The following is a 27,117-nucleotide window of genomic DNA, read 5'->3' on the forward strand; positions in this document are numbered from 1 at the left end:
AAAAAAATACATGACGGGGCCGTTGTAAGCAAGTACTAACACAATGTTTGTGTGCTGCTTTTCTTTTCAGCTGTGGAAGACAAACCTCCACAGTATGAACCACTGCAGCGCAGTGGCAGATTGTTTGGAGGCCTGTGCAGTGATATCAAGAATCGCTACCCTTGGTACCTCAGCGACTTCAAGGATGCCCTTGATGGCCAGTGCTTAGCTACAGCCATCTTCATTTACTTTGCTGCTCTGTCGGGAGCTGTTACTTTTGGCGGATTGCTAGGTGAGATCTTGGTGGAAAAGTCTGCTTATTAGTTCCCAGATATGCATCAGCAAGCAAAACCTTTATATTTTTCAGACAAAAATGTTATAATGACATTTGATTACCAACTGCTTTGTTAGAGTTGATTTTTCTTTTACTAGTGGCCTATCTGCTACCCTTTCCCTGCCAGAATAAAATTCCTGTGCACACATATTTCAAGGTCAGTGGTAAAACTGCTGTGCAGTTCATGCTTAATTGTACAAAAAAAGTCACTCACGCTAAATGATGCTACAAAAGCCTAATACTACTATTATTTTACAATGTTCACTGAGCTTGCACCAGAAATGCTGGTGCAAGTGTCCCCACTCATTACATTATTCAAGAATTGTCAAAATTTGCACCAGAGAAGTTATTACCAATTCACCCATAGAATGTAGAGTTCCTGCATACGCTCCCACAGAATACAGAGCCTTTTCTGTCTGTACAGGCAATACTACAAAGGTTGAGCTTCTGAACACATGCCAGAACGTCAAGTACTTTAGTTTATTATCACTTTCTGTTTTTTGCTTCTCTGCCTTCAGCTCTGCTATGGCTGAAAAGCATAATTTAAGTAGATTTTAAAAAAATATTTTTGCTTTGTTAGAATTGTAACATATTCAAAAAGCTGTTTTGAGAAAAACAGCTGTAGGTTTGAATGTCCCCTTATTCTAATGTGGTGTTTCTTAGGCAGCATGACCCTGCTTGAGTATTGAAGCGACCACACACTAGTTCCAACAAAGAGCAACCAAGAAAGAAATGTTTATTGCGGGTAGCTGTGTGTAATGTAAAGCACTTGGCCAGGAAAGGGAAGGGACAGAAAGAGGGTGAGGGAAATAAAGCGATAAAAAGAACTTGTGCACCGATAGGAGTATGACATCGGCACATGCTGTGCGTGAAGGCACAAGTATGAACTCTCAAAAGAATGGAAAGGTAAGTAGCATGGCTATCAGCGTGGTTGAGAAAATAGGCAGCCCGCACGCCCTTTTTACAGGTAATGTGCCGCCCGTCCAAAGAGTGGGTGACCTGAGATGGCGTGGCGTCATGTGTTGTCTTCCCACACGTTTAGTGCTGGAGGTTGCATAATCTAGACTTTCAGACATAGGGTGCTGGTGAAGAAGGGAAAAAGTAAAAATAGAAGACCAACACAATTCACCTTTCAGTTCACTAACTCCAGAGTGTTGCCCTTGATTACTATGTTTTCAAGTCAGGAGCAAACACCATGGAGAAATGACCAAATCTTTGACTTCTTGAAACAACACATGCAATCATGGAGTTCTCTTGCAGAAGTTTTATGTTTCACCTTGCTCCACAAATTCTGTGCTTAAGTAACCAAGGAAGGTTCTTTTTTTTTTTTTTTAAATTAAGCTGCAGAACATAAACCTAAATTTCCGCAAAAAATTCTGGTGTGTCCCAGGCTTTATTAGCTCAAAGGCTCAATCTCTGCATTTGGAGTGGCTCAATTTGTTTTTCAGCCGATTCTGTGCAGTAGCACTTGTGAAATGTTTGTGTGGTATGATTTGCGAGATTATATCAAGCAGTATTTATTAAAATTATGGAACTTCATCATTTATTTGTACTCATCTTTATGGCATACTCCCAAATGCTACTTCTTTCCTTTTTCCAGGGGACAAAACCAACAACCTCATTGGAGTGTCTGAGACACTTGTCGCCACCTGTGCTACAGGCATCATATTTGCATTGTTTTCTGGGCAACCTCTGGTTATAATTGGTGTTACAGGACCGGTGCTACTATTTGATGAGTTGTTGTATTCGGTAAGCATGATAATTAATGTGGTTTGCATAAATAGCAGTGTTTTAATGTTTGTGACTAAAGTTTCTCTTTGATAATTCGTAATGTTTGTTGACATTTCATCAACGCTTGTGTCTGTTTTGCAGTTTTGTCAAGAGAATGATGTGGAGTTCCTTGCCATTCGGGTTTGGATAGGAATGTGGATAGCTATACTGGCAACCTTGGTAGTTGCCTTTGAAGGAAGTGCACTCGTTCGGTTCTTCACAAGGTTCACGCAAGAGATATTTGCGTCACTCATCTCACTTTTGTATATATATGAGTCGTTTTATAAGTTATACTTGGTGAGTACTTAATTTACAGTTTTTTGTTTTGTATGTGAGTGGGCTATCTTGATGGCCAAAAGTAAATTGTTATTATGAGAAACAATGTTATTAGTGAGAAACAGGTATGTTACAAAATCAGTGAAATATATAGAACAGCACATTATATTCACATGGTTATTGACAGCATGACAAGTTGTCTGCAATGCATATTAGTGATGTCATAGTGACATTTAATTGTCAGTAATGAAAAGTTATATTTCAGTATACCCATTTATGGTGTAAACTGCAAGCATAATTTGAGAATCGGAGAAATCCTGTGCATTATGAGGCAGTCTGAGGTGAAGCACTTCCATTGACCTAAACTCACTCAAACAAATTCTTGGGTGTGATGAGAAACTAACCAGATGAGCTATCACTGACATAATGCAGTGTGGAGAGTCACTGTAGTCGTCGACACTGGCCTGATGTCGCTGTGCAGAGGCATACAGGCCTCTGTGGATCTTTAACACTAGCACTGGTGAATGCAATATCACGACATGGCTTTAAGTCTGGCATGATGAGGAGTACATTGACCTGAGAACTCTTGCAACAGATAGTAAATTTATTGGCTTGTCTGATTTTATTGAACCTCTCAATCTTGTGGTAGACATGAGGCGGGTATGTTAAAGGGGCCAGTGAAAAGTGAAATAGAAGAGGTTCTTGGCTGCATATGAAAACTCTAAATAAATTAATACATAATGATGACAGCAAAGATACTGTTGCACCACCAGTGAGATATCTGTGAGATGTGATGCAGATATTGTCCCATTTCTGGTGCTAAATGAAAAAAAGTGCAATGTGTAAAATCCCAAGTTCTTATCATCTCAGTAAGAAATAAAATACCGAGTCCTGTGTTTTCATGGGACACACTTGAACTTTGCTGTGTTTACCCAAATCTTGTTGCATCCAGTGAAAAGTAAGGCCATTACAAATGGGCCTCATTGGGTATTTCTCGTGACAGTGCTCACTTAAGAGCACAGATGGAGATGATGAATGGGCAGAACCAGACTGTTTATTGGGCACACTTGTGCCCAGAAAATCAAGCAATATTTAAGAGAAAAGTACTAAATGGTAATTACTGACAACAGTAGTGGACTTGAATGGCACTGCTTCAGCCTGTGTGGTATTTATGCATGCATCATTGTACCGTTGAGAGCAGTTTGTGGTGCTCGCGTCCATTTGACAATGTACTGCATCATTCATGGCACGCATGCATTAATGTAATGCATCATTTGCAGCATGCATACGATCTGATTATAGTGGGCCTGCCTTGCTATTAGAAAAAAATGGCAACAGCTCAAATGTTTGGATACAACAGGTGCGCCTTGTGGAGGTGAAAGCATGGTAATGCCTATATAGTAAACAGTAGCTGAAAGACAAGAAAAATGGTAATAAAGAATGCGTGGCAATATCTACTGCCAAAGGGTCACTTGATTAAATTCGAGTTGGCCCATTGGTCAGTTTTCAAAGGTGCCAATGGGTATATAAGAAACAAAAGTGCCAACTGGTCATAATAATTGACCCTAAATGCCTGCTGGTTTTAACGAAACATTTGAAAGATGCACAACACCACTGAACATTGAATATAGGGGTAACGAGAAAAATGGCAGAATTGAAATTGAAGTTCTCAAAAGAAATCTTTGTAGTCTGATGCTATCATTACACAGCAACATCTTTTCCTGTAAGTGACAGAATATGCTGAAAAACTTTTTTCTTTTTTAAACACCAGCATTAGTTGGTGATAGAAAGTCGGTGAGATCGCGTAAAGCAGAAATACTGAGTTCTTTCTTGAAAGTGGGTTGACCATTTGTTGACTTGCACTTGAATAAACTGACTGAATCAAGTCAGAAAAGTAACGAATGTCAGGGCTCTACACTTAGACCTCAACTTCATGTACGCCCTGCTCTCTATACTATGCATTTTTAAAAATGCACATAGGGACTTTTGTTCTTTGAAGATTCGCCTGTGTCTAGGTACTACCAAGGAGTTGTCGAGTTGCCGGTTTTGCTCTGTTCGTCCCTAGCGGAGCCAGTGGCTTTTTTTCTTTTTTTGGTTGCAGTGAAAGTGGGACGATGTGAGCGTCCAGCGTCCGTTCTTGCGCAAGTGGATACTGCTCTCGTTTGTGCCCCGGTGCCGGGTGCCAACGCGATGCGGCGGTTGTTGGGGTGTTGCGGAGCTCCGCAACACCCCAAATAAAGAAATACTGCTCCAGTCAGGTAGACTGCTAGTGAGATTATATTTGGATCATCAAAACAGTCATGCGTTTATTTAGGAATACCATCGATCCCTTAAAAGCAGCCACAGTTGTGCCTAGTCACCACCAGCCCAGCGTGTTCTCCATTCCAACGCTGGCGGCAGAAAGCCAGCATCGTGTAAACAAACCTCAAGTCTCGGAAGCCAACGTTGTGCTTGTAAAAGCCGTCGAAGCCAATCACTGCATTGTCAATTTTAAGCATTAACATCAAGTTTTCATGTGCTACTGTTACGACGAAATGACTTACCTCAATCGTACCTTAATCGAACACGACTTCGCGAGCATGCTGTGCTGTGTTGCAGCCACTGGCTCCACTAGGGACGAACAGAGCAAAACCGGCAACTCCACAACTCCTCGGTAGTACCTAGACGCAGGCAAATTTTTAAAGAACAAAAGTCGTTATGTGCATTTAAAAAAATTTTTCACGCATACGCAGTATAGAGTGCAGGGCACGCGTGAAGTTCAGGTCTACACTTAGAAAATTATCAGAAAAGATATTATATTAGATTGGTTGTAATGGTACAAATGGCCTTAATGAGGCAGATTGGCCCCATTGGATCAAGGCATATGGTCGATTTGAAAACTCATGCTATTAATTTATTTTGTTGTTGTTATTGTTTTTTCTCTCTCTCTCTCTCTTGGGATCAAGTCAGCACTATATCACAGAGAGCCCACAAATTTAAACAGCGTCTAGTGGCATCATTAACTATTGCTGTTGGTGATTTAGTAATCAATGTAACATCATTTGCTAAAACACTCTGACATTGGTCATAAAAAATTGCACAGGAGTTGGTGATGCCTTTGGAGACAAGGCAAATGCAGCAGTCACATACAGGAGTATAGAGTCACTGAGTATCTGAGAACATAAAAGAAAAACTGTTGTGATGTAACACTCATCTCCGAAAAGGCCTGTGCAAGCTAGGTGCATGCCAGGGTGAGACTAGTTGCGAAGGTTTGGCACGTTTGTGAGCAGTGGGGCAGTTTAAATACTCATAATTAAACATGTACCCTAGCTGTTAGGTTACTGTTTATAAAAATTCTTCTGGTAGAGCATTTCTCAGTTAATGCTTTCGAACTGCTGGTAACAAAAAAATAGACTGGATTTGGGCTAGGGGCCCTTTAATGCGGTAATGCATTTGGCAACCCGAAGCAAAATGTCAGCATGGCATTAGATAGTCAGTGTTAAGCAAACCAAGAAACCAAGTTAAAGTGCAATAAACTGAGCATTTTATTCAGAGTTGTCATCCTCCATGGTTGCTTTGGATCATGAAAGAGATTCTACCTTATTTTTTATTGCTTAGCTGGTTTATCTAGACTGAGCAGATCAAATATGTATATACTGAAGTTGATAGTGCATCGGGAGCTTATGAGTTAAGGGAAGACATAATTAAAAAATAAATGTTACATTACATTATGAATTGAACATAGCATCTTGTGTACACCCTGATGCATGGCCACTAAATAATGTAGCAGTACCATGTATGGTGCACATATAGCGCATGCCTACCATGCAACAAAGCTGTAAAAATTCCATGTGACTTGTGCAAAGCATTCATTTTGCTGCTATTTGTCACAAAGACCTATTGATTTCTTCCTTACAGATTTTTGTTACTCATCCTTTGCTTAAAGCAAGCGACTACTGTGATAGCTCCCCTGAGGCCTACCTTCCAAACAACATTTCTGCTGCAAACTGGACTAACATGTCTGCTGCAAACTGGAATGATGTGTCTGCTACAAACTGGACTGATGTGTTTGCCGCTAACTGGAGTGGAGAGCTCTATCCAGAATTTGAAATCGTAGAACGAACACGTCAACCGAACACTGCGTTGCTGTCAATGATATTGATGTTCTCTACATTCTTCTTAGCAGATTTTCTGAGGAAGTTTCGTAACAGCAGTTTCCTTGGGAGAAATGTAAGTATTTTCACATGTGGAAAAGCGGCTTGTGCAGGTAAACTGGAATCCTTTACCTTTCTTTTTCTTGCAGGCAAGAAGAGCTCTTGGAGACTTTGGTATTCCTATTGCGATTATTGCAATTGTTACCTTGGACTTTTTTGTTCCAAACACGTATTCTCAAGTAAGAATTGGAATTGTACACTAATATTTACTGATTACCGGCATTGCATTTGCACTAGTTAAGCACAAGCATGATGTGTAGTTTTCACTGCGTAGAAATTAAGTTTTTACTCTGCCTTCTAAGTATTAGACGTAGATGCAGTTACATTTTCACAACAATTGTTTATGTGAATGTGTTCAAAACCAACATCAAGAGGCAACTATATTTTAAGTTTACCTCTGATTTCTTATAGCACTTTTAAAGACCAGTATATAGAGTAGCAACTTGCAGTGTTGCCAGGTTTGGCTATTTATAGCCAAAGTGGGCTACAGAAAAAAACATTTGGCAGCGACTTGGACAAGTTGGCTTTGTGGCTATATTTGGGCTTCTGAAAACCTGCGACTTGGCTTTGTTTTGGCTATAAGTGGCGCCCTAATCCACGCTCCACAGGTGGCTCTGATCGGGTAGAAGCAAATCTCGAAGGCTATGTTTTAGCTGGCTGAGCCGGCAGCGCGGTTGTGCATGTGTGCATGCTCTAAATGGCCCCTACCCCCCCTCTCTGCGCCTTTGTCTGAGCCGGTGGCTGTGATCTTTGATACACCTAAACTTACACCCCGCTTCACCGTCGGACACCCGATCCCCGGGAATCGGTATGAGCCTGGGAGTAGAGGCTTTTTCACAGTACACTCTACTAACATGGCTATGCTCAGAAAGGGAGAGCAAGAAAATGGGGTCGGGTAATCATGGCGCCGACATGAAAGAAGGGAAGCACGGGTAGAAGACACCCTCCAGTGTGTTCACGGCCATGGCTTCTGGGTGAAGTATCGCGCGGGGCACAGCTTTCGACCTGCTCCACATTTCTCACCCTAAGCTTTACTGTCATTTTCCTTTTCCTGTGAGATGAATTTTTGCTCGTGCTTGCATTCGAGATTCATTTCGATAGGCTGGACTTAAGATCGGATCCTCCTCGGAGAGGAGAATCGAACCATGGGGGAAGTGGTTCAAGTATGCGAGAAAGTATAAAACAGAATGGGAGCAAGACCCCGAGCTCAAAGGCAGGTCCTGGTGCTTTTACTTATACATGGTTTGCCTGTAACGTCACAGATGCAGGTACTCATTGTACTAATATCGAAACATGTTTGCCACGATGACATCAGTGCACCACGGCACTTGAAATCACCCACCGTGTTAGCTTAGCAGGTGAGGTGTCAAGCTGCTGGCTCGAAGACGCTTGTTTGATTCTCGGCCACAGCGGCCTCATTTCGATGGAGGCGAAATGCAAGAACACCCGTGTACTTAGATTTAGGTGCACGTTAAAGAACCCCAGAAGATCAAAATTAATCCGTAGTCCCCCACTGCGTCATGCCTCCCAATCATATCGTGGTTTTGGCACGTAGACCCCCAGAAATGATTATTAGCACATCAACATAGTTTGCTTTTTCACAGTAACCAGTTTTCAGCGTTACCATTGTTTTCAATTTGTCGTTTACCTTTGCTCTTTGTGCACTGTCGCGGCTTATTGCTTTACCATTTACTGCTTTACCACTTTACCATTTACCACTTTACCATTTACCACTTTACCATTTACCATTTACATTTACTTTACCATTTACTTTACCATTTACCTTTACCATTACTACTTTACCATTTACTTTACCATTTACTTTACTGCTTTACCATTTCGAGCGAGTTACGTTTGGGACATGCTCATTGCCAAAAATGACTGGGCGTTTCTTACACTGATGTGCCGTTTTGCGCAGTAATCTTCTACAGCTTCGCTTGCACCTATTCAGACAGCGAGTGGCATCTGTTGTCTGACACTTGTTTTAACGCATGTTCTTGCCGTGCTAGAGACCTAAGATGGCGGCCAGGTTGATGTAAATGGACACTATATAGAGCATGTACCAGCTAACCCGGGCCCAGCTGGTTGAAAAAAAAAAAAAACAAAAAAAAATCTAGGAAACAGGACAGGACGATGAGACAAATAACGCGAGATAACATAGCTCATAAAAAAAAGAAGCCGTGGGTGTCGTCGTTGCAGACCGCTGGACAGCTGAACCTGCTCTACGCTTTAGGCAGAGGTCACTTGAGAGGTAGATGATGCTGAACTATATTTTGTGTTCACGACAGCTAAACGCGGAGTTCGTAGTCAATATTACTGCAAATAACTAAAAATAATCACTTAGTACTATCTGCCGTAAAATAAAAGCACTGGGGTTTTGCCCTCTGCAGTGATTCACTGGAACTTGAGAGCTTCCGGGGCCTAGCAAAAAGTGTTCTGTGTGCAAGCATGATGTCGCTGTTGTTGAGGTCAAGGGTCGACCGCCGCGGCGGCACGAACATTTTGTTGCGACGGGTTGTGCAAAAAAGGATTGCCGCAGACGAATGTGAAAATGTTTACACAGATAAAACTGCAAATAAAACTGGCTATATTTGGCTGCGAAATTTTTTGCTCTTTTTTGTGTTTGGCTACATTTGGGCTACAATTTCTCTAGCTTTGGCCTACGCTGCCTCGTCCGACCTGGCAACACTGGTAGCAAGCTGCTAAATTTTTTATTGACAAATTGAGAAATGGGCTACTGATTTTTGTTTAAAATTTTTGCAACGTCATATTTGTGATAAATTCAAAAGGAATTCGTGTTGAAGAAAAAGTATGCCACCAATGGGATCTTAACTTGCAACGTTCAGATGACCTCTGTACTAGTACTCACGCACGCGTACACGTGCACTCACACCTACCCTGTAAATTTTCTACCATCGAACATTTTTTGGAAGATCACTACACTCATCCCTAAGCTTGCCTCAGCGCCTCACCAGACCACAAGATCAATAACCTGGATAAGCTTGGTTTCCATACTGTTATTACTTTTTTAATGCAGTGTGATCCACTAATAACAATGTTCACAAAATTAGAAAATTCAATTGTTTTAACTGTAGAAGGGTTCAAAATTCAGCTTGTTGTACATTGTTGGTATCTTGAGAACAGTGCAAAGTGACGGGACAAAAAAGACCATGCGCCCTTGTGTTGTCCTTCTTGTCCCATCGTTTTGCGCTGTTTCCAAGTTACCAACTGGCTATTGTTATATGTAAACTAACCATAAATCTGCCACCTAGGATAATCATGCAGTACTGTATGAACTACACATCTTTTATGCTGTCTCAATATTGCTCAACATCAAAAGAGTTTATCCTTCAAAATGATGTAGACCTGCATGTATGCATATTATACTAATGAAACTATGTGGTGGTGTGGATCATGTAGCCTATCGCATAGAGTCACTTTCCATGTGCTGAATTCTTTTGACTGCATAACATAGCAAAGTTGCATGTGCTCTTGGATACTGGCATGTTGCTTTCCGCAAGTATGTCAGTCTACAAAAGATTTTTCCCTTTCCTCTTTTTATTTTTTTAGGGTTGATTCGCTTGAAAACCAGAGCTTTTTTTTAAGCCATAATTTCATAATTGTACATGAGCTGCAATACAGTCAAACCCGGTTTTAATGAACTGCTTCATGTGCTAAGAATAGTTCGATGTGCCTGATAATTCTACCTATGCTGACCATTTGTAACAAACTTATATGATCCATTCATTATACATGGACAACTTGGATGTGGAAATCTTGATCTTCTAGATAACAAGTGGTCGCGGCTTAGTTGAACCATTCGTGCTAACCTTGAGGAGCTCTGTTGTGTGAGCCTTGTTATATTTTGTTCCATGACATTTTCTATTGTGAATTGCCACAGTCCTGTTGGGTAAAAGCTGCCAAAACAAGGCTGTGTCATATATATGTTAAAAATGTGCATGGCTCGTACTTTCTAAAAAAGAATTGAAATTTGGGCTAGTTGGTACAGATTCGTCATGGTGTAATGGGTGCCAAGCAGAAGATAACAAGAGAAGGAGGTGGGCAGTGGTGCTACTAGCAGCTGAAAGACTTCATTAAAATGGCACAAAAAAGAAATAGTTCAAAACAGCCCTCATGCATGCTCAAAAACTTAGGCAAAGAATGATGGAGAGGGAGTAGAAAGCAACACTAGTTATGTGCCTTCCAAAAGGTCTACTTCCTCAGCAGACAGAGCGAGTGAGTGACACAGTCATCCAACTTCTTGAAGATTTAAGCATCCAGAACGCCTTGCGTATCTTTTCTTGTGTGCCATTGTGTGACAATACAGATACCTTGTTCTGGCTCAGATGAAAGTATACCCAAGAAGTTATGACTGTACCTTCAAGAACTCTAATGGCTGTGTCAGTTAATCAGTTGCTCTGTCTGGCAAAACGATAGACTTTTTGGAAGGCACGTGACTAGTGTTGCTTTCAGATCGTCCACTGTCATTCTTTGTCATGGTTTTTGAGCATGTATGACGGCTGTTTTGAACAACTTTTGTGTTGTTTTGATGAAGTCTTTCAGTTGTGAGTACTGCCGTTGTCTGTCTCCTTCGCTTGTGTGTTCTATTTGGTGTGCGTGACAGCACAATGAATCGTACTTTTCAGCCACTGCATTTAAAAGCAAAAAAACAACTGCACAGCCACGCTTGAGTACCCCACTGACCTTTCTCTTGTAGCAGCGTGTGTAAGCAAACAAACAACCCAATAAACAAAATCCAATAAATGTTCAAGCATGCCCAAGAAAGGCATGTTCAAAAGACATGCTTAACGAGAAGAAAGACCCATGCTTGCATTCGTCTAATGCCACATGTGGGCAGCTTTATGATGCAGGTCATAAATGCTTGTAGTTTTATACATTCAATTTTCACACTGTAATAAGAGACTTACTCTGCACAAATATTAGTATGTGTGTTTTGTGTGTTCAGTATTGAGCATTATTCACTGCACTGTAGTTCATTATAATCTACTCTGACCTTATCTGGTTTACTTATGCATAGAGTTGATGCAAAAGTTGGTCACCTTAGTGACCACTCATCATAGGTGACATATATTTGCCATTGTTTTAAGCACATTCTATGGTAGATCGTTTTAGTATCATTGTTTCCTGTGGCTTTTGATTACTTAATCCCCAGAAATATGCTGTGAATTCAGCATTGCTTGTAAGATTTTATTAGTGTGCTAAATCTGCTTTGGTTTATTTTTATACAACATGTAGTATTCTGTTCTTGCCAGTAAGTGCTGTCAAATTGTTGTTTGCATAAGGCAGGTGTGCTGTCAGTAGCAGCTTTGGATGTTAGGCTGCGTCAGAGGACTTAAAAAATAGTCGAGTTCACACCTATCTTGCCATTCAACATTGCAGAAGCTGAAGGTTCCCAATGGACTCAGCACCAGCATTGAAGGACGTGGTTGGTTTGTTTCTCCAATCAGCTCAACACGACCATTCATTTGGTGGCACATTTTCGTGGCTGCACTTGGTGCTGTGCTGGTCTTCATACTCATGTTCCTCGAGATTGAAATCTGCGAGTAAGTTGTTACAGGCTACACTGGCTCTATCATTCCTTTCATCCTTTTCTATCAGTGCTCATAAAATTTTCAAATTGTATTTTCACACACAGGAAAAAAGAATTCTTGGTGTGGGGCACCCAATTACCTATAAAAAAGCCTCTGTTTTACCAAGAAACCTTCAATAGACAAGACGGCTGGACCTGATCTTTAGGCAGCTTTTCATGTGTGTGAACAGTTTCTATGCTGCTTGTGTGCACATTTTGAACTTAGAAAGCAAACTCTAGTTTCAAATTCATCATTATATCTGAATCACAAATAACAATATCGCTCACCCAATTTTTTTTTTTTTTTTCATACTTTGTTGCTAATCTTGAAAATAATGGTTCAAAGTAGGGGTGCATCAATACTCGAATATCACCAAATCGAATTGAATTGTGAACGTTGGAATAATTCAATTTGCGAATCGAATATCTACTATGCGATTTTTCAAATATTTAATGTAGAGACCCGCGCAGTGCCTCATGTCGCGTGCGCCGCGCTATTTTGCCCCAGGCGAAATGCGAGAATGCTCGTGTACATAGATATAGGTGCTTGATAAGGAACTCCAAATGGTCAAAATTAACCCAGAGCCCCCTCTGGCATCCCTCACAAAGTCGCTGTGCAGTTTTGGCACAGGAAACCCCATAATTTAATGTAACTTTAATCTACTTTTTCGTTCTGACATAGAATAATCCTTTCAGTATTGAAAGAAAAACAACAATTGCAGATAAGGATTCTGAGTTTTTTATTTGTGCATACTCTTCATATATCTATCTCCATAAACCGCATTATGAAAATTTCTCTCCTAGAGTGCATAGCTTAAGTGGAATATTCATACAAAAGCATTCACACTTGGCTTAACCTCATGACTCCACTTTTACATGCAAGTTTCTGAACACAACAGCTCCTTGAATTCAATAAATTCCTTCTTCCCACATCTCCAGTTCTAATTCAAATGTAAAGCAGTATTTTTTTTAGATGTTCCATATTAAGAACTCACTTCGTAAGCAACAGACCATGGCCCACAGTGGTGCAACAGTTATATCATTACGATTAGATCAGTAGGGCTGGCAGAAACAAAATAAAAAGCCATTTGTTCAGGTGCTGTCTGAGCTTTTTTGCTCTTTGTAGGTGGATATTTTACAACAAGTCTGTAGCTGCACATGAGTAATGAATATCCTTTGGATTGCATACACAAAAGGCAATACCTTGACTAGCAAGACGTGTAGTTCCTATAATTCAACAAGAGTGTACTGACAGGCTGGGCTTGTCATCCATATGGGAAAAACCTAAAAAACTGTGGATTAATCCAGAGCCCTCTAATATAGTATAGCTGAATGTGCGTCTTTAGAGTTATAAAACTCCATAGGTCTGTTTTTTTTTAGTTTAGTACATTGTGTGCACCAATATATTTAAAGGTCAGGTTGAAAGTTCTCAGGAAAAGGCTGCTAAGTACACTGTAGCTGTAACATAAGTTTATGTTCGGGGTGTGTGTGCACATGTGTGCAGTGGTGGGAGTACTGTGCCAACCCCCCCCCCCCCCCCTTCCCCCCCAAACTGCATATTTTCATTAAAGTTGCCACATTCTGCAACAAATTTGAACTTCAGCACCCACATAACCTTAGGTATCCTTGGTGCATGAACACAAAAAGAGAATGAATTACACTGCTTCTAAAGCATTATGAGTGTTTTTGATCAGATATTGTTCACGGAAAGCTGTATCTGAAAGTTGAACATTTTGTAGAGTCTATAGGAGAAAAAAAGTGGGGCTTATATATTTCATTATCCACCTAGACTATTTTAATAAAGCAGGGCATACAATCCTCATTGCTCACTTCTACCTCCTCATAACTGCCTGCAAATTGATAGTAAGCAGGCTATGTACATTAGTTTATTTTAGTCAAGGGTTCAACAAAAGTCAAGGTGACCTGGTCTGAGGTTCCTGGTGTCAATGAGGCTCCGAGTCATGTCTTCTCAAGATCAGATTTTGCAAATTGTGCACATGCTGTCTAGCAAACCAAGAAACCAGCTAGTGAATGTGAAAGATCGGCTTGACAGCAAGGATTATCCCCGCATGGTGTACAAGGTACTATGTACTGACTGCAGCTGCAATTACATAGGTGAAACTGGCACATTGGCGCAGCCAGAGGGTGGGTTTGGGGAGTCGACCCCTCCCACCCCTTATGGACATAGGGAGAGCGTCTCGTCACTGCCCGATCGCTCACACCAGACAGCAGCGGCCAGTCGCCTAGCTGAGGCTCACCTACCCCGTCGTAACACGTGCTGCTTGCTGCAGAGAGCCCATCCTAACTGAACGTCTAGGCAATTTGAAGAATAGACAGTGTCATTAGACACGACACTTTCAAATCTCTTGGAAGTACTGGCCCTCATTTTACTGTGAACTACAGATGCCGTAATTTTCACAAAGGCTTCTAAACAGGACGCGGCCCTGCTTCAAATTGTCTGCGTTATCAATTCCTGAGTGTGATCAAATAACAATATGCGTCGCATGATGACTACAATACCATGATCGCAAGTTACTTCCAAACATCTCTTCAAACAAGTGAACAGCAGGTCACCGAAAGTGAGTGAAACTTGCATCATGTGATACTATCGAGTTCTAGCGCAAAGATTCCTTCCTGTATTTTTAAATATAGAACAATATAGCATGCCCACAACGCCGAAAGCGCTGTTCGCTTTTCTAAGCCATGTATCAGCTAGGTCATCGACATACGTTATATAAATGCATCAATTTGCGAACGAAATTTTAGTTCGTTTTAATATCCTTTTGAAAAATAGCATAAGGATGATAGCATAATTTGATGTGAAGTGGCTGCACGCCTTAGCAATGAAAAACTTTTGTCACAAGTTATGCAACTGTTGTTTTGGCAACTCAAAAATGTGCATCCTCATTAAAGCATTATTGTCCAGGGAGTTCACTATATTTTACTAGTTCACTATATAGGTAGCATGTGCATGCTTTGTAAGTTATCGTTGAGCTTATTGAGTACCTCAGGTACCAGCCTCATATATCAGGGTTTTCCAGTATCACAAAAATTCTAAAAAAACAGCTACTTTCTGGAGAACCTCTAAAGCTAGGTATTTCTGATGTATTTGTGAAATTAACAAATGAATAATCTAATATTGGTAGGAGGGGGTGTAGTAAACTGGAGATCGGTAACGTCACCAAAACTTGAAAAGCACAAAGCTGTAACGGATACATTTCTTCAAGCGTTTTCATTGAACATATAAGGCGGAAAATAGGTTTGGATTTTTTCTCTGTGCTTACTTTAGTGCTAGATAGAAATAAGCTCAAAAGAGGCAAATGGCAAAAGCAATTTTGAAAAGCATAGCAGAAAAGGAAGAGGAAATAAACGGTCAGTGTAACCATTCTATTATTGATGAATGTACAAAATGAAACAAAGGCCACTTGAAAACAATAAGTTTTATTTGTTATAACAAGTATTCTCATGAAACCTCCCTGATGTCAAATCCTAACTTTAAAGGGCCCCTAAAGCACCCTGAGTTCAAATATTTGTTATGTAGTGGAAATTGTGTACAAGTGTACAACGAAACTGCAACTGCAAGAATTCTTGAAAATGGTTCTGTAATATCAAAGCTACAGGTGCTTGTTGATCGCAAGTGCAGCTGCCAGTCGTTTCTCCTTCGCGTCTCTCCCCTCAAGCGGTCTCTTCTCCTCACCATGTATTCCTATAAATGGCATTTGCACACTACATCATTACCAATGCATGCCAACGTCATGCTTGCTCTTTTTTTTTTAGATGCGAAGCACCTTATGGTCGGAGCTATGTCACTCTCTCCCTCCATCCATCCGCCCGTGCAGCGTCCACACCCGCACTGCGCATGCGCATCCTCCTCCCCCTCCTCTCCTTGTCTCATCTCTCCTCTCGGCATTCCTCCTCTCCTCTCCTCTCCAGATTGCGCAACGAATGGCAACACCTGCGGCTCGCGTGCGATAATGCGAAGCAGCTTAGGTTAGAGGCGCGACGGTAGGCGCTGCGTACTCCGCTGGGTGCGCCACTGTGGGTGCGCCGCTGTAGCTCGCGATATAATGACGCGCGCGTGCTCCGCTCCTCTCATTCTCCTCCCGCAACGCCGCGATGAGTGCCACGGACAGCGCCAGCGTCAGCCTCGTGGACAGCGCCGCGGAAAAGAGGTCTCAAGCCGCTGCCACGAAGCGGCAGCGGCGACAGGCCGATCCTGAACTTCGGGCTCACGAAGCCGAAAGGAAACCTCAACCTAACGGAAACGATGAACTGAAAACTAATGGGAACTTGAGTCGACCGCATGGCTGCTTCGCATACTACTCAGGGTTCCCCTACGGGAAGATGGTGTAATTTTTTCTTGCTTCAAACAACTGTTCACATCCTCATGCTCTCATGCGGTTTGGGCTTAACTTTCTACTTTTCTTGTGGAGAACCAAGGTAGCTGTGGAATCTTTGTAGATATTTGCCAAGATATTCACGTATGCCTCCTTTACTCCTTGATTTCGCAATGCCTCTATGACTGTTGGTATCTCTACTGAATCGAATGCCTTTTCATAATATAGTGGAACCTCATTGATACGATTCTACGTAATAAGTTTTTCTGGATATGTTTTTTTTTTTCATTTTCCAATAATACGATTTGGTTGGATAATACGATTTTTGGATGATGTGCTTTATTTTCCGGTTCCTGTGAAGATCGTATCAACGAAGTTCCACTGTATTTGAAAGCCATATAGAGAAGTTGATTGTACTCCGTAGATTTCTCGATTATCTAATTGATGACATGGATATGATCCATCGTAGAATATCCCTTCCTGAAGCCAGCCTGTTCTCTTGGTTGACTGAAGTCAAGTGTTGCCCGGATTGTGTTGGAAATTATCTTGGTGGATATTTTGTACAATACTGAAAGCAAGCTAATGGGTCTATAATTCTTCAATTCTTTAACGTCTCCCTTCTTATGGACTAGTATAATGTTGGCGTTCTTCCAGCTTTCTGGTACACTTGAAGTCGTGAGTCATTGCACATAAAGGGCCGCAAGCTTTTCAAGCATGATATCTCCTCCATCTTTGATTAAATCGACTTTAATATACAGTAACTTTATTAGGGAAGTGCGAAAGAGGAGTCTCGCTGCAGTACGCGCCTCATACATAACTTGTTTTAACGGTGGCGATATGTCGTGTTGCAATATTGATTCAATGCTAATGTTTTACCATCAAGAGTCACCGTGAGATGGGTACTGCCGGAATTTCTTTTTTCATGCTTTTTTTTCAAAGCTGCGTATTAGGAGTTTTCTATACCTGCAATGGCTGATGATTTCAGCGAACAATATAATAGTTCAAACCACCATAATAAGGTCTGTAGACCATTGTGAATCACACTTCTCAATATGCAGAGATAACGAAAAAAAATTGTTTAATTTTTTTTTTGCAATTCTGCAGGTTTTTATTTTTTTGGTGCATTTCTGTTTTGAAATTTCACATCTGCTGTACTTTTGTCCTTGCAGGTGCACAATACCAATTCTTGTAAAGTAAATCAGTGTGGCTAGAAATATATAACAATAAAAAGAATCATTTAACTTATAGCTTATTTAATTTGTTACATTTCCAGTAAAGTTCAAAGTATCAAACAATCTTGCTGCTTTTTTTTTCTTTTTCACACTTAATAGTGTGATTTTGATATTGATAACAAGAGCATGTTGGCACAAACAGTAGCGCACAAAAGTGTGTGAAATTCATGATACAATAACTGCCAGAAGATGAGAAAACACAGAAATAGGTACAAAGGATGGAGGAACACAGTGGACATCTCGGAATAAGCATGGCTCTCTACCTCCATGTTGTTAATTGCAGCAAGTGAATACGAACCTTGTTTCATGAAAAACGGATGTCACTGAAAGTATGGAAGTGGTTAAAGTATGCATTGTGGTTAAAACGAGACATTTGACAAGGGCAAGTTATTTTCTCTGAAGTGATTCACTCTGCTCATGGCAAGCCCTGTTCACATTTTTACTTTATTAGACTAGGTAATTCTTTCGCAAGGTTCAACCCATTCTTGCCGACAGTAATCTTTATATCACTTGCCACTCCTTGCCATCTATCCTTGGCACTTACTGTCGTGTGATATTGTGTTTGAAAGTAATTATGATGCATTCATTGACAAACAACTGTTGCTTTAATATTCATGCTTAAAGAGCATTTTGAACATATAGTACACCCACACCACCTGTGTCCTTAGCCCTATACTGTGACAGCAGTTAAAGCTGTGAAAACTGGGTTTTGTGTGTCCGTTTGTAAGTCCAACCTTTTAATCATGCTCACGATCATGTTGTCATTATCGTCAGGCCACCTCCTCAGCTTCACCCTCACCACAGGGAGAAAAAGAGCAAATCTTTGCCAACCACCGCCACTAGGATTTGAACTCGACGTCTTTGCACCGATGTGCACTTCAGAGCTGAACACGTTAAGCATTGCACTAACCATTGATTGCACAGCCTTGGTGCTTAGTAACTTGTGCCAGGTTTTGCGCAGTATAAAATCTCTGAGAATGGTGGTGTCTGTGCGTGTATTTCAAAGGCCATAAGAGTTAATACTGTAGTGGACGAGAGTGATGTGTGCATTACAAAGGAGTTCTTGATAAAATGGCATTATCTGTTGCGAAAACCTCCAGCTGTCACAGTAAATTAGTTCAGAGCTGGAATATAGCTCAGGTCTGCTGATATTTTATTATTGTGATAGCAATAATACTGACACTCAAGGTGCATTCATGCCGTCGCTCCAGTGCCACTGCTGTGATATCCCGATATCGGCAGCACATGTGCAGCCTGCACACTTTGGGCTGGAGGTCGCATAATCTGCCACAGGTTTGAGAGCGAGGGTGAGCCATGCAAGGGCATGGTGTTATGGTGAGAAAGCTGGTGCCTTGTTAGATAAGTGCATTAGGTCTCCAACCGTGCAAGCTACATGCAGTTCATTTGGCTGCAAAAACGACCAAGCCAAGTAGATACACCATCATGTCGGGGCAGCATTCTACCTTTTCTGCTGGCACGAGTGTTGTACGCGTGCACACTAGCATTCCTGCTGATCAGCTGTGGGCATATGCTGGTGTGAGCAAAATTGACAGTAAACATTAAGCTGAAATTATCTAATACTACTTCATTGGGCACAAGTGCCGATGATTTTCCATCTTTTTCATCTCGCACGCCATCAAGGCGCACTACCTGTAATGTTTCTGGCAGTGCTCCGCATCACGTCAGCGTTGTGCGATGGCTGATAGCTTCCAGGGTTCTGCTTCTGTGTGCAGCAGTAGTTGCCTCGTGTGCTGTGTAGTGCCAACGTGTCACTCATGCATACCGTTTGAGCACCATCCAAGGAGCGCGTATGCAATGCTAAACCTAGCTATCATTGTCAATGCTTTGTTTGCCCTGTAGGCGAAACTGCAACTTTATTATTTTTTAAATTCACAGTGCTCAATTTTACTTATTTTGTACCTTTAATTTTTTGTTCTCCCATTTCCTTAAGGAGTTGTAGTTTCATTTGATCAGGGCACGCCTACCTTGGACCTGTTTGCTTTTTCAATTGCATTCCCATGTACTATGTTCATTTTGTTGTTCTCATGCCCCCCAAGTATTGCTTATAAAGGGTGTTTAGGGTATGTGAAGTTAAAGCTCGTAAATACCCTGCCTTTGGTGCAGGCTGATCCTGAGCAAGAAGGAGCGCAAGCTGCAAAAGGGCTCTGGCTTCCACCTGGACCTCCTGCTCATCTGCTACATGGAGCTGGGTTGTGCCATCATCGGTGCTCCCTGGATGTGTGCAGCCACAGTGCGCTCCGTGTCACACCTTGCCTCACTCACAGTCATGAGCCGCACCCACGCACCTGGCGAGTCGCCACACATTATTGGTGTCAAAGAGCAGCGTGTTACCAACCTTCTTGTGGCACTCCTTGTTGGTGGGTGCTGCTTCACTGCGGTTGATCTTTCTCTTCTGACTTCCTTATAATTCCAGCTTCATGGCAGCAGTAGATCATTAAACGCCACTGCAGCTTTTGTTTTAGCTTTGACTGCATACCTGAGTGTTTAATCCTTATGCTGAAAATTGTGCAGGCTTTTTATATTCTCTTTGTTTACTCATGATTTTAGAAAGGATTATTGTGAATCTTGCACTTGTTTCTGCTATAGTTGCCTTGACTATTTCATATCTTTGAGTGCTCGTCAAAAAACTCTTAAAAGGGGCCCTAAGCTGCTCACAGCATGAAAAATATTTGTTTCATACCTGCAGACCTACACGTTCCACATCACCCTTTATTGAACGTTCATTGAGAAGTATTTTAGGGACACAAGTAATATGTACAGAGTTTCATCATTTTGAAATGCTTCACCAAATAACATGTTCACTGTCAAATTCTCTTCACAATGCTACATGCCCTTATGTGACGTGGCTGCCGATTAGTGAATCGGAGCTCTCAGCCCACATAAGCACCTATTCTAGCATGCATTTACAATATTTATTCGCTTCTGATTGCAATGAGTTCACATGATTGGCACTGTGTCGTCTTGCTTTTCACAAGCACTTCATGCAGCATAAGTGACCATGGGACACATGGAGGGCATCTAAGTAGGTCGTAGGTGACGTGAACGAAGTCGATTCACCAGATGCCAGGGGGCGTGTCCGCTGTAGAGCGTGTTGAGGACAGGGAACGCAATCCATATCTTGCATAGAAATAGGCACAGCGCTAGAGAAGCCCGACTGCAGTACATGCCTGATACACTACGCGTTTCGGTGGTGGCAACCAGTGTGTCGCTACACTGCTTCAATACTAATCACAATAATGTTGACAGTCATCCTGAGGTGGTTTCTGCCAGATTTTTTTTTTTTTTTTAATGGGCTTTTTGCAGTGCTCTTGAGCTGCAGTATGAGACATGAATCATTGCAATCATGTGCACTACATGCTGTGCTTATTGAACCAAAACTCGTCGTGTTTAACCTTAAGCGTTTTATTATTTTGACCAAAGGTGGTCTTATCTTTTTTTTTTTTTTTTCTGGCTTATTTTCAGACTTCACTCCATTGCCACAAACAGTACAATTAGAAACTAGGAAAAATGCTTCCCTCGAAGAACAAAGCTCTAGTGCATCGCTTTCACTCACTTACACTGTAAGAGTTGAGCAGTGGCTTTTTTTTTTCTTTTTGCACGTGCGAGTCGTGCGTGTTGTCAGTGGCAGACACCATTGTTCCAAATCTGCCAAAAGGTGCAAAAAGTATGCGATTACAAAACCGCTGTCTTTTATTGCTGACAAAGTACTGCCATCTATGTTGTAGAAAACAGACCGCAATAAATGCACCTTGGATGAGCTCATGTCATGAGCTCATCTCATGCATAAGCTAATGTCAAAGCATTTTTCTTGGTGCACCTCACAAGTAATGCAATTAAGAAATTTATATGTAAAACTCAATTTTTTTACTTCAAAAACCATCAAACTGGCTCCTTGTTGAGGAAAATGGCTGATTGCCCAGATGACTGACATTTAATCATGGCACTTAGTTGTTTCATTGTGCAATTGCAGTAATTAAGCGGTGTACTTACTATGTACCTAAACAAGACAGAAGTTCACAGGCAGAGGAGGCTTGAAGTAAATAACAACAGTTGAACAAGGAATGTCTAGGGGGTTCAGTTGCCAGAGGTCGGGCGACCCAATACCGTAGGTCTTAAAATCGTATCTTGCACCTTGTTTTCTTGATAACTTTTTTTCTGTTGAACAGCTTGGTTAACGTCAGCTGAGACACCCTATACAGTGTAGGCCGCTTATAACGTAAGTTGCCGGAGTCACGAATATCTGCACTATAAGCGGTACCGCACTATAACCAATATAACGATTTTGAAGCCCTGCACATATGCAAAACATGTAGACCAAGCACATAGACACACTTTGTACTATCGCGCGCACATCGCGATTACGTTTTCGCCAGTGACCTGGCGAAAACATAATCGCGATGTAGCCGGTGCTTTTCAAGCTCGACAGCTTTGCACCGAGTCAAAACGAAACAACTGTTTGCCGCAACCGCTGCGGAAAAAACCGTGACCGCTATCGACGCGATTATGAACGGCGACTTTGAGGTGCTGAAGGCACGCGCCCGACGCACGCACCAAGTCTGGACGAATTAACTACCATTAGCTGAAACAACTGCAGTCGAAACCGCGGTCGCTATCTATGCGATCATCGACGGCAACTACGCAGTTTGTTTAGGCACGCGGCCGACGCGCGTACCGACTAAAAACAAAACTACTGTTCGCTGCAACCGCGGCGGAGAAAACCGCGGCCACTATCGACGCGATCGTGGATGATGACTACGCAGTTACGAAAGCCCTCGGCCAATGCAGTGTTATGCGCAGCGATAAACGCAAGAATACAGGCTTTAAAGACACAAGGCTCGAAGCGTTCCAGCATTGCTGTCATTCACGTACGATTTCAACTGATGGCTGTGGCGATGCGGACTCCGCCGCTTCGTTTCGGTTGGACACTAGAGCCGTTCTTGCTCTTTTGTGTCGCACATTTGCGGCGCTCCTCGCTCACCGAGCCCCGAAAGTAGTCCGAATTAACCGATGTGCGGCCAAATAAGTCCGAATTAACAAGAGTTTGATTGCATTGAATAATGCATACGCTGGCCGGCAGCACGCACCTTGTCGGCGAGATTTTTCCGCGGCTGCACTGTAAGCGGTATGCGTATACATAAAGTGCTATGGGAAAATTAACGGGAGTCTGAAAAGACAGTACTATATAAGAATATTTGGCATAACTGTTAACCAACTTATGCAGAAAATGATGTACCACTAGAAGGGCAGCCCTGGAGATTTCGTTGTTTTGTTTTATACGACCAAATATGTGCAGTCTTATCATGCTTCCAGCTCTAGTTTATTTAATTTAACCTTTAGTGCCTATTGCATTCTGCCACTTTATGCAATGTCACAAGTTTAATTCCTGGCCACAGTGGCCACATTCTTGTAGAGAGTAAATGATAAAAAAAAAATGCCTGTTCACTGAGATGTTGGGGAATATTAAAAAATGCCAGGTGGTCAGTCAACTGGACCCCTTCAGTACAGCATCCTTCACAGTTGACAATACAGCTTTGGGACACAAAATTCCACCGACTGTTAGCTACTGTAAATTCATTACTGCTTCTAATGTGGTTATGACATTTATGTATGTGTATTCTTTATGGAGAGAGTAATGAGTAGCCATTTTTATATTCTCTCTTGTTTTTCCATCCCAGGGTTGTCAGTCTTCATGAGCCCTTTGCTGCGAGAAGTTCCTGTTGCTGTGCTGTTCGGAGTTTTTCTCTACATGGGGATCACTTCTATGATTGGAATACAACTATTTGAGCGGATTATTCTTTTCTTCAAGCCAACGAAGCATTTCCCAGGTGTGCCTTATGCACAAAAGGTACACCATCGCCTTACCCTTACTGTCGGAACAAGTATTTATGTTGTTTATTTTCCCTTGCTAGGTGAAAGCTACGAAGATGCACCTTTACACTATTCTGCAAGTGGTCTGCCTTATTGTACTTTGGGCAGTCAAGTCATCTTCACTGGCCTTGGCTTTCCCTTTTGTGCTGCTGCTTATGATTCCATTGCGGCTTCAGCTCAAGTACATTTTCACAGAAAAGGAACTGCAATGTGTGAGATGTTTTTTTTATACATCTTCATTGTCCTAATCATGGGGAGTTGCACTATCGTTGAAAAGGCGTAGATGATTTGATTTCGTTCGATTCGGATCAGGTTTGCATGTAAATACCCTACTTCGCCATAAGGCACATTAAGATTGATTCTAAAACAACAAACACTAGTGTATTTTAGCTGCTGAAGACAACTGTTGCTTTCGTTTTTGTTTTACAGCTTTTAGCCAACTAAGTGAATTGTTGAACCATTTTGAGTTCTCAGAATGTTAGTGAAGAATCAAGCTAATTTATTTTATAGAACCAGTTAGCGGTTCATTATATTGATGCAGCAGGCACTAACAATAAGGTCATAAGAGCAAGAGGTGGCAATGCTGGGGGTGCTGTTATGGTGCCCTTTGTGTCTTTGCATATTTGTGTGTGTACATTGAGCAACTACAGAGTATGTTGTACATAAAAGTGGACAAAGGCTGAAATATCAGTATTAGTTGAGGCAGCATCAAATCAGCATGGCACATTGTTTGGACAGATTCTTTGAACACATTAGTGCTGCACCCTGAATGGTGCCTTACAAAGAGGTACTTGCAAATGATACCTCTGCCTCTTATTGCTACTTCCTTAGTGCCATTGGTATCTACTTGCCACTTTTGGCACTAAGGAGGGAGAGGGGCCCTTCTTGCTATCCTTTTCATATTGTTATCAGTTGCTGTAAACAGATGCCTCAACATAGCTTTTGCGAGCCCTGAATTTATGCAGCCTAACAAGCTTTATGCAGATACAGTGAGTGCAAAACTGCCATGTTGTGATACATGCAGATGTCCTAGAATAGTTTCTCTAATTTGACTGCCTCAACATATTTTAAAATTGGACATCTGGAATGAAAAGTTGATGCAAGCCAATGCTTGTAGCAATGCTTGTAGCAACCATCTGCAAGCAACAAACGCTTGAACGGCCACCGTCTGATGCACTTTTTTTTTTTTTTTTGCAGCTGGATGGTGAAGATGTGAACCTCCAGTCCGACGAGGAAGACGATCCAGACTTTTATCAGCAGACATTGCTGCCTAGTTAATACTTTTTTTTTTCACTGAATCTTTTTACCGTTTTAGTTATTTGCATGACATGCGCCATCTCTTCATAGCCTTGTACATAAACACATGGAGTAGCTGCCAATTAACCCATGTACCATAGCTCAAAGAGCCTACGATCTGATCAGTGTTCTAAGAACTCTCCAATGATATCTTCTGTTGTCACTTGTTGAGTGTTAATATGCCATACTTATGCAGAGGCCCCTTACTTTGTTTTCTGTTTATACATTCTGTGTAGTGTCTCAGTTTTGTTTAATGCCAGTATAGTGCTGTGGAATCTAATCAAAGTGCCATGGTGTCTATAGTTTAGTCCATTTGCCTGGTAGGAAGCAACTGCCTCCTGCGCTTTGATATATATATACATCTACAGATACGCACCACACGTCATATATACTGTCATGTGGAAAAAATCCTGGTGGTGATAATTGTCATAGTACTTGACGAAATATATATATTATATACATATATATATATATACATATATACATAGTGTATTGTTGCCCTGTATTGGAAGTTATTTTAGTATATACAATGGTAATGTTTAACCAGCGCCTGAACATGTTGTATTAGCTCTCTTGCTTGTTCATGATGCAGAGGCCTTGTTATCAGTTTTTCTCATATCACTATTACCTGTGAAACATGTTGCAGTGAACTTGTGCTGCCTTTTTGTGATCATGCATGGGAAAAAGAAAAGCACTGAGCAAGCTTTGTTCAGCACATTGTCCCCCGATTTGATGTACGTACACGAGAACCTAATATATACACTTACACTAACTTTGTAACAATGTGAAATTCTTTCAAAATATAGTTTCAGTGGTCCAACTTGTGTGGACGACAATTTTTATGTCCCAAGCTCCAGAAGCGATCATGAATTCTTCGTGGTGGAGACTTAACAGAATCCAACGGTGCAAGCAGCATTTTGCAGGGTCCCAACAGCATGAAGCAGTACCGTCAAATAACAGTGGTGCTTATGTTTGTTAGGGCATTTACAAGCTGTTGCAACTGGTGCTGAAGTAGGCTAGAAAAACTGCTCACAAACACATTTTGTAGTTGCCGCTTTAGGATGCTGCTTTCATCTCTTGACAGTGGGCAGGCCAGGCTAGGTTCTTATATCACTCAAATACACACAACTGTAGGCAACCTCGGTTTGAAGCTGTCACCGCCTTTGCAGACTGGAATGCTCTTGCTACAACGTGGTTAGACGTGTTTGTTACAAGGACTCATTACCCTTTAACTTGCACAAGGACAAGCTATGGTATGTAAGCATATATGGCACAGTTCATGTTTGAAAGCATTTATTTCCAGTCGCACATCAATCACATTACTACTAAGAAAGTAGAAACGGCACGCAACAATTTTTTTTTTTTTTTGAATGGTGACAATGTACATTGCCTTCACCACTTATAATTTAAACCATTTGATGTACCATGGTAAAAAAATTGTTTTTGCTTTTGTGGAGAACTATCACTAGTTGGAAGATTCATTAACTGCCATTGCTGTTTTGCAATGCACCTGTAAAGCTCTCCTGCTTCAGACTTACGCCAATCTGTTTTCCTATTACATTATGCTTGGTGGATGTTCATGAAAGCTGGCACTGCTATATTTATGCAGTGCAACACTTTGCTACATCATGAATGCAATGTTGATATTTAACTATTTTTGCATTGTTTTAATAAATATATTACATTACAAACATTTGTCCATTTATGACATCCCTCATCCGCTCATCCTCATGGCTTTCGACCATTTTCTATAATCTTATACCAAACATTTCAGATGGGCCTTAACTGTATCCATGAACAATGCCAGCCTTTTCTGCTTCTTTAAATAGCTGCTAACTGTATGGCGCCCCAATCATGCTTTTTAATAAGATTTTCACAGCATGCACCAATCAACCCAGTGTAGCGGTGATGCTGTTGTGCCACTGAATAGGTCCTTGCCTCCTGCCCCACTAGATACTTCTTTGTGGAGTCTGCATGGGATTAGTCAGGATACAAAGGGATTACCCACTCACTTCCATGGGAATGTGTCCTCCACATTTCCCAATTCCTGGTTACTCCTCTTATTCTATGTCAAATGTAAAGGAACAATGAATGAGGCAGAACAAAAGGACTGATCTCGCTGTGCAGCAGATGGCCCAATGCACTTTAACCCTTTCAGACGCTAACCAATTCTGTTTATTTGAAGCTTATCTCAACTGCATTTCCTACATTTTCAGAATCA

The 27,117-nt window shown here is 41.4% G+C and overlaps 1 protein-coding gene across 9 annotated transcripts in view; it reads left to right on the forward strand.

The window, feature by feature from the left end:
• LOC119457576 (band 3 anion transport protein) overlaps positions 1-26,587 on the forward strand; it is a 200,516-nt gene extending 173,929 nt beyond the window's left edge. For 8 of the 9 annotated variants that reach the window (XM_037719223.2, XM_049665117.1, XM_037719231.2 and 5 more), the window contains 10 exons: positions 71-271; positions 1,914-2,062; positions 2,186-2,380; positions 6,257-6,568; positions 6,642-6,731; positions 11,953-12,116; positions 19,836-20,089; positions 23,408-23,577; positions 23,642-23,812; positions 24,798-26,587. In XM_037719223.2, coding sequence (XP_037575151.1) covers positions 71-271; positions 1,914-2,062; positions 2,186-2,380; positions 6,257-6,568; positions 6,642-6,731; positions 11,953-12,116; positions 19,836-20,089; positions 23,408-23,577; positions 23,642-23,812; positions 24,798-24,878 — 1,787 coding nt within the window. In that variant the 3' untranslated portion in view covers positions 24,879-26,587. Of the gene's footprint in view, positions 1-70; positions 272-1,913; positions 2,063-2,185; positions 2,381-6,256; positions 6,569-6,641; positions 6,732-11,952; positions 12,117-19,835; positions 20,090-23,407; positions 23,578-23,641; positions 23,813-24,797 lie in introns of those variants that run through there. The other variant, XR_007466297.1, reaches the window with a different exon arrangement.
• The last annotated feature ends 530 nt before the right edge of the window (positions 26,588-27,117 follow it).

The sequence above is a fragment of the Dermacentor silvarum genome, chromosome 1 (assembly GCF_013339745.2).
Source record: "Dermacentor silvarum isolate Dsil-2018 chromosome 1, BIME_Dsil_1.4, whole genome shotgun sequence".
Taxonomy (NCBI): domain Eukaryota; kingdom Metazoa; phylum Arthropoda; class Arachnida; order Ixodida; family Ixodidae; genus Dermacentor; species Dermacentor silvarum.